General features: G+C 40.9%; 2 protein-coding genes across 2 annotated transcripts in view; both read left to right on the top strand.

Annotated features, from left to right (window-relative positions):
• The window catches only part of LOC118333974 (zinc finger transcription factor Trps1-like), a 6,593-nt gene extending 4,157 nt beyond the window's left edge, over window positions 1–2,436 (top strand). The window contains exon 4 of the mRNA XM_035669799.1: window positions 2,365–2,436. Coding sequence (XP_035525692.1) covers window positions 2,365–2,436 — 72 coding nt within the window. The remainder of the gene's footprint in view (window positions 1–2,364) is intronic.
• A 2,652-nt stretch (window positions 2,437–5,088) lies between these two features.
• The window catches only part of LOC118331251 (alpha-1,6-mannosylglycoprotein 6-beta-N-acetylglucosaminyltransferase B-like), a gene marked incomplete at its 5' end in the record, with an annotated part of 12,500 nt that continues 10,697 nt past the window's right edge, over window positions 5,089–6,891 (top strand). The window contains 2 exon segments of the mRNA XM_035666058.1: window positions 5,089–5,218; window positions 5,300–5,442. Of these exon segments, the coding sequence (XP_035521951.1) occupies window positions 5,089–5,218; window positions 5,300–5,442 (273 nt within the window).

Here is a 6,891-nt window from a genome sequence, read left to right as displayed (position 1 = left end):
GTGTGTGTGTGTGTGTGTGTGTGTCTGTGGAATAGTCAAGGAGTTACATTTCACTTTAACCAGGAGTCTGTAATAGCTGTAAGTCACGTAATGGACACACACGCACACGCACACAGTCAGAAATAGAAAATCCAGTGGGCTTAAGTCGTCATTATGAAGAAAAAGTGAAAGTATAAAAAAACGAATGAAAGGGGTCTCTATTCTCTCCATCCCTCACTCGCTTTTTCTCTCTCCCGCCCACGTTTGGAAAATTCCATGTTGTCATTTGCTAAGACGAGATGCCCTGTCATCCAATGAGATTTCAGGATAAAAGATTCGGGGAGGAGAAGGATAGGGCAAAGAAGGAGAGAGCGAGAGCGATGGAGGAGGAAAGGGGAGAAGGGAGTGGAGGAGACAGACAGAGAAAGGCTTTGAAACCCGTAGTTATAATCGGCTGTTAGGCAGTGTAATGAAACAGCTGTCAGACACATTTCACTTTCTTTTTCTCTCTCTGTTCTACAGTTGTCGCTCTCATCATCTGTCTTTGTCTCTCCTTCACCTTCTCCTCAGCTCTGCCTTTTTTTCTTTGCTCATTTTTACTTACTCTAATTTCCTTTTTTCCCCCCCTCTCATGTCTCAATTTGCTTTTCATCCATCTCTCACCTCTTTCTTCTCCCACCTCTATTCCTTGACTTACACACTTTTCCCTCAACTTGTCCCACTTGTCCTCTGTCTCTCTTCTTCCTCTCTCTCTTTCTCTTATATTACCCTTTGTGTCTTTCTGTCCATTCTGCTTGCTAGAATGACTTGATGTTTGGCTCCTCTCTAATTGCCTGGGCAGGGTCTGTGGGACGTGATGATTGGAGGATTGCCGTTGTGAGATCACACGCAGTAATAGATCTCACTTAGCCTTCTGAATTTATTCTCTTCAATGAAGCTGAAATAATAATAAGAAGATATACTTTACTAACTTCTTTTTTCACTCATTGTTTACACACACACATGCATGCAAATGTGGAGATATGGTGGAGTGATGGGCTGCCATGTAGTGGTGCACCGGGGGTTAGGGGAGTTAGGGATTTGGTGCCTTGCTCAAGAGCATTTTGACAGCTGATAGGTCTGAGTGGGACCTCAAGGCTAATTGACAATGCTTATATAATGCGTAATTTACTATATTCATAATCATGTCTTTCTCTTACATATAGCTGGAGCTCTCGCTTGAGCATGTGACATTACCTACAGCAGATATCAGGCCAACTATCACAACGTAATCTGCTTTAACATGATTTCTCCTGTGTAGCTTTACAGCTGTGCTACTTTTCCATACTGTATTATCCTCAACTAAAGATGTGATGTTGTGATGAGTGCTCTGACAACTTTGATGAAGGGCAGATTGATAGAATAAAATGGGAATTATTTGTCTGGATCTGAATCTGGGGCTTTATAGGCGCTGGGAGAGCCTTAGGCTGTTTGTGCATGTACTTGAGCTTGGCTATGCCATGTTTCTTTAGGTAAGGGTTGGTGGGTTTACTGGCCTGATGAAAGTAAGAGCGAAGGGACTGCTCTCCCTGCCCCAGTTAAATCGAAGCTGGGAGTCCATGTGAGCAGCGAGCAGACACATGCTATAATGGCACCTCACGCTTCAGATATTTGTTTTGACACACCAGGGTCCTTACTTGAAGTCATGGAACAATTTAGTTCTCCACATTCTCAGTGTAGGCCTATTTGATGAAAGGCAAAGTCAGGCTGTACATTTTTATTGCATCAAATGTGCTCTTAAACTCAAATCTATGAAGTTAAAAGGAGATTGAAATGGTTGGTTATGACACAAATTATTAAAAAGTGACTTTTTATGTTAAGTCCAATATGTGGCCAAAAAAACATACTAAGAAAATATAACCTATCTGGAGTTGTTTAGTCTATTGCACATACTGCTGAGTCTGTGCCTACTTAAAAAAATTGGATGCACTGGCCATGATCTTCCATTTTTAGACTTGCAGCATTGTGCAGCGTGCTGTGGTGTACTGTACTGTAAAAGTAGCAAGTAATAAATAGAAACTGATTACTAAAAGTATTGGATAAAGAGATAGATAACATTATCTAAAATTGATAAATGACTGCCTTAGTTATAGTTGCTAAAAGTAGTGGATAAATGCCTGAAACTTAAGCTTCAGCAAACTTGATCAAACCGACCTAAACAGTTCAGTTACATAAAGAATATTGTAACAAAAGCCAATCATAAATAGTGTTGAAAGATCCTGTTTTGAATTAAATACACACATTTGACAGGTGGTGTTATTGGGTTGGGAAGTACATAGTATAGGCCTACTGTATTCTGTTTGCTGTAGCATCTTAAGAGTTTTCTCTGTGTATTGTGCCCTCTAGTGGTTGCCTGGTGCTCTGTCTGTGCATGTCTGTCTTGACCCTGCTGCTACAGAGCCTCTGGGTGCCGCTTGAGATGACCAGAGATGAACCTGCTGGGAGGTCACCTGAGGAACAAGGTAACATAAACACACACGGACACAAATTATTTAGTTTGTAGTTTTTTTTAACATATTAATCTCCTAACATTAAGCATTGGTTAGGGAAATAGGACAGCAGGAGTATATATTTTGCAGAGATTTACTGTCTTCCCAGTGTTAGATGAAGCTTTGTACACAATTCGCGGTGGGTCCTCCCATGTGTCTGACAGTTGTGGGTTTGTGGCCAAGACATACCCCTGTTCAATTCAATTGTTTGGCTCAACTGTTTCCCTAAAGGAGGCTATTTAAGGGGGCAGTAGACAAGGTTGTTTGGGCAAAAGCTTTCCTCTTGGTTTTCAAGGAAGAGACAAATGTTGTTAACACTCTCCTCCAGAGTATATTTTTCTGTAAAATCAGCATTCTTTCTTTTGCACCCAATGAATACATTAGCATATTCTGGCAGTGTGCCTCTCCCAAACTTCTTGATCTTGGAGCCATTTAAACAACATAAACATCATCAGAAGCACTTTGGAAATAGACTCTGCAAGCTCCAGTCAGGGTTTTAAGTGGTCCAGGTCAGTGGTCTGTTTGTTGCTTTTGTCAGGTATCTTGATGTTGCTGATAATGTTTTATTTTTCATTAGACCACAGATGGGATAAATGACAATCTCATACAGATGCTGATTCATACTGCATTCGATCTTTCGGAAGTTTCTTGATACAAATGAGCTTGATTCACTTTAACATAGCCGCCGTGTGAGGGTTAATAATTAGATAGACAGGTTTAACTTAAGACGGACAATTTTTTGTGAAAGACTTGGATAATGTGGCTACTGATTCTGTTTCAAAAGGTAATCATGAAAGATTACTTTTTATCTAAACATCCCAATCCCCTTTTTCTCATATTCAAGGGAAATAGTTTTTAGCAGACAATGCAACCCACTGGTGCATCTCAGCCACAGAGCCACAATTGCTCTGTGCTTTGAAGGACCCACCACGGGTTGTGTACAAAGAGCTACCCAGCAACGGTTGTACTGGAAAATATACCACATGGGGGAAGCTTTTGGTCAGCGCACGCAGTTAATCCAGCTCAAATTTAACACCAAATCCTTGGTTTTCAATCAGTCTCTGTGAAGAATAATTCATCTGATCAAGTCATTCTATGTTATATTTCATCTTAAAATCAACTTTCCCATCGCTTGCAGTGACATGGGATAATTTAAGTTGCGCCTAATGCAGGTTTTTTTTGCTTTAGAAAAAAAGGATGATATCCAAAAATCACTATTATTCTTATTTTTAAGAATACAAACAGGATAATAGGCAATCACATAACACTGAATTTCCTCATTACATTGGCAGATCTTCTCTATGAAAAACAAATATCTTTGACTGAATCAGTAGACTATTGTTATTTTTTTTTTTTTTTTTATTATGTTATTTTATTACATACACACCTTTACAAGCATTTTTGAATTTTTTGGTCATATAGTTATCTCACAGCTGGCATTAAGTTGTTCTAGGATCCCACCTCTTCTCTCCCGGTCATCTTTCATTGCACCTGTGCCCAAAGGGGCCCTGGGCATGTAAGCACTAGTGCTATGCTGACAGTCAGCTGAGCAAACAGATATGAAGTGACATCACCAGTCTGTGGGATTTTACTGTGTAAAACAGGTTAAAGCTCTATCCCCAAGGAGATCCTTATTCTGACCTCAAATGAACCCTAACTCCACTAGCCTCCCTCCATCTCACAAAATAGAAAAAACACACTGTAAGTACTGTTTCCCAACAACTGTCCCCGAGGTTGGTTAGTCACGCAACTCTTTTAATAGTCCTTCTTGCTTCATACAAATGTTTCAATCAGCACATCTTTGATTTGCCATCTCAAATATCTCTTTTAAGCCTCAGCAGTTGGCTTTTAAAAGAAAAATAGACATTCACTGTTTTTACAGTTATGGGTTAGGGCTAGGATGCTAACAGAGTCCTTTACTGTGAACACCACAACACGTTATACTGGGTGCCCTATCAGAGCAAGTAGTGTGGAGCTTTCATTTAACATTGTTTTTTAAAAACTGTAAACAGTCACGATATATGTACTAAAGTAAAATCTATGTTTTTGACAGTGGGTCTTGTGAAAGTGTAGATACCCATTTTTTTGTTAAGGCAGTGGTTTCCAACTTGGGGGTCAGAACTCCCCAGGGGGTTCCAACATAAATCATATTACGAATACGAAAACTTTTTTGTCCACAATGTGACATTTGGGAGTGAGGAGGCTGAAACCACAAAGCAATGTGACCACAGAGCTCCAGTTACATGGTTGGTAGAAATTATGACTCAGTACCATCTTTATCTGTCATAAAGTTGTCATTAAGGAAAATTCACCTCTGTAAAAATACCATTACTGTACCCCTACATGGAATATGGAAAATACACATAGCCATGCACATACGCATACTGCTGCTTCATGTGCAGCAGATCAGCTTAAGAAAATAGCATTACATTACCCTGCTGCTTTATGATACACAGAACAACATTTCTACAAGATTTGCTATGACATAATAAACATTATTACTACCTAAACATTATGATGGGGGGAGCATATGATACTGTGCATACATGACATACCGTGTTCTATACTCTTTATGTCATAGGTCAGCGTGGACTTGGCTTTCGTAGGCTGGCTCTTCGCTTGGAGGCTTTGAGTACTCAGGTGCAGAGGCTGAGCAGAGAGAGAGACGTCACCCAGCTGACCAGAGAGGATCTCAGTCTGTTACTGCAGAGGTATTCAAAAGCATCTACAGTTCGAGTTCAGCTTATTGTGTTTGTTCATACAGTGTGTTTGCATGCTGGTTTCTGTTCCAGTTTTAGACAGGACCAGCAAGGCTTAGCCCGCTTGGTAGAGAGGGAGCTGAAGAGAGTGTCTCAGAGGCTTGACCAGCTCAGCCGTCACCATCACCATCAATCACACACACCATCACCATACGATGACCTCAGACTACACACAGGTAAAGCCCAGACTTTTATTAGACTGTTATTTTATTACTTTTGGGGGAATTTTGATTTTACCTCTTAATAACCTCCTAATTAATATAATATACTAAGATTTTTAAAAGAAGTGTGAAAAGTGTGAAATCTGAACTTACGACATGATAACCAGCATTATTACCAACCTGATATGAAGGAAACTAAAAGGATAAAAGATCAGATGTCTGTGCCCACTTTTCTCTTGATGGAGAGTTTTGTATATCGCTCTTTAGTTTGGATTTGTCATGTGTACATACCCAAAATTTACAAGGTTTAAATTAGTCTGACGGGGGCCCTATGGTGAGTTTTAGGCTGTACAGACACATGTATGAGTTATTACGTACAAATCTGGCCTGGTTTAGCTTTCATTTTACTATGTACTTTGCTAAAAGCAGTTCATTGTCTCAACTAAAACAGAAATTTTAGGGTTTGTTCCAGTTATAATATGCTTTAACATTCTGGTTACACCAAATAAATACACCCCCTCCTCCCTGCATGTTGCCAGCTTCAATAATTGGCCAATTGCTAGCTTTTCTGTGGTTTACTGCTGTGGTAGTGTGATACCCTGAGCCAAATGCACGGTTCATAGCCTCAATAGAGGTTAACCACACAGTGAAATTAACAAGCTGTGATAATGGAGGGTGTGAATGGGGGGGTTAAAGGGCAGTGAGTGCAGGTGGTTATGGGGGATGAAGTCCTTGAATAGAAGTTTAACAAGTCCCAAAGAGCCAGTGCCGATAAACTGGCCGTGGGGAGGAAAAAAGTTTAGGTCTACACTACGACCCTCCCGAGAGGTGTCAGGTGGGAGTCGGGTTACTCACCCTGGTTGGCACGCGAGGGGTCGTGTGTGTGTGTGTGTGTGTGTGTGTGTGTCTGTGTGGGCAGTAGGGATGAGTGGGTACAAGCTTACCTCCCTTCTTGAAAAAGGGAATTTATAAAGCTTGGGCCACACAGACACCATTACCGTACCATATGTGAGGGGTACACACTTGTCGACACGCACACACATGCAGTATGCATACACATGCCACCCGCATACACACAAACCCACACTTCCCCATCACCAGCTTGTTTGCCCCCTACCCTCTTCCTCTCACATTACCTCACACCCATAAAATACGACAGAATTACCCAGGACCCCTTTCACCAACTTGTCTACTCATACTCTTGTTTTTTTCTTTTTAGCTGCACTCCTATAGCATATCACTGTTTTTAGGCTTTCACACCTTGGCTATGCCTACAGGTTTTCTTATCTTTTTTTCCCCTCTGTTTTCCTTTTTACTAGGTTGTTTTACATAGTTAAGGACTGTGTATTTTGGCCCGGGCCAGCATTGTAAAAGGGTATGTTTGGTAGGAGGCAGGTGCGTCAGGTGTGTGTGTGTGTGTGTGTGTGTGTGTGTGTGTTCATTCCAGTTGATTGACATTGGCTT

Source organism: Morone saxatilis, unplaced genomic scaffold (assembly GCF_004916995.1).
Source record: "Morone saxatilis isolate NCDOM2014 unplaced genomic scaffold, NCSU_SB_2.0 Contig1, whole genome shotgun sequence".
Classification (NCBI taxonomy): Eukaryota; Metazoa; Chordata; class Actinopteri; family Moronidae; genus Morone; species Morone saxatilis.
Note: the sequence above shows the minus strand (reverse complement) of the source record. Positions and strands in the feature narration are given on the sequence as shown.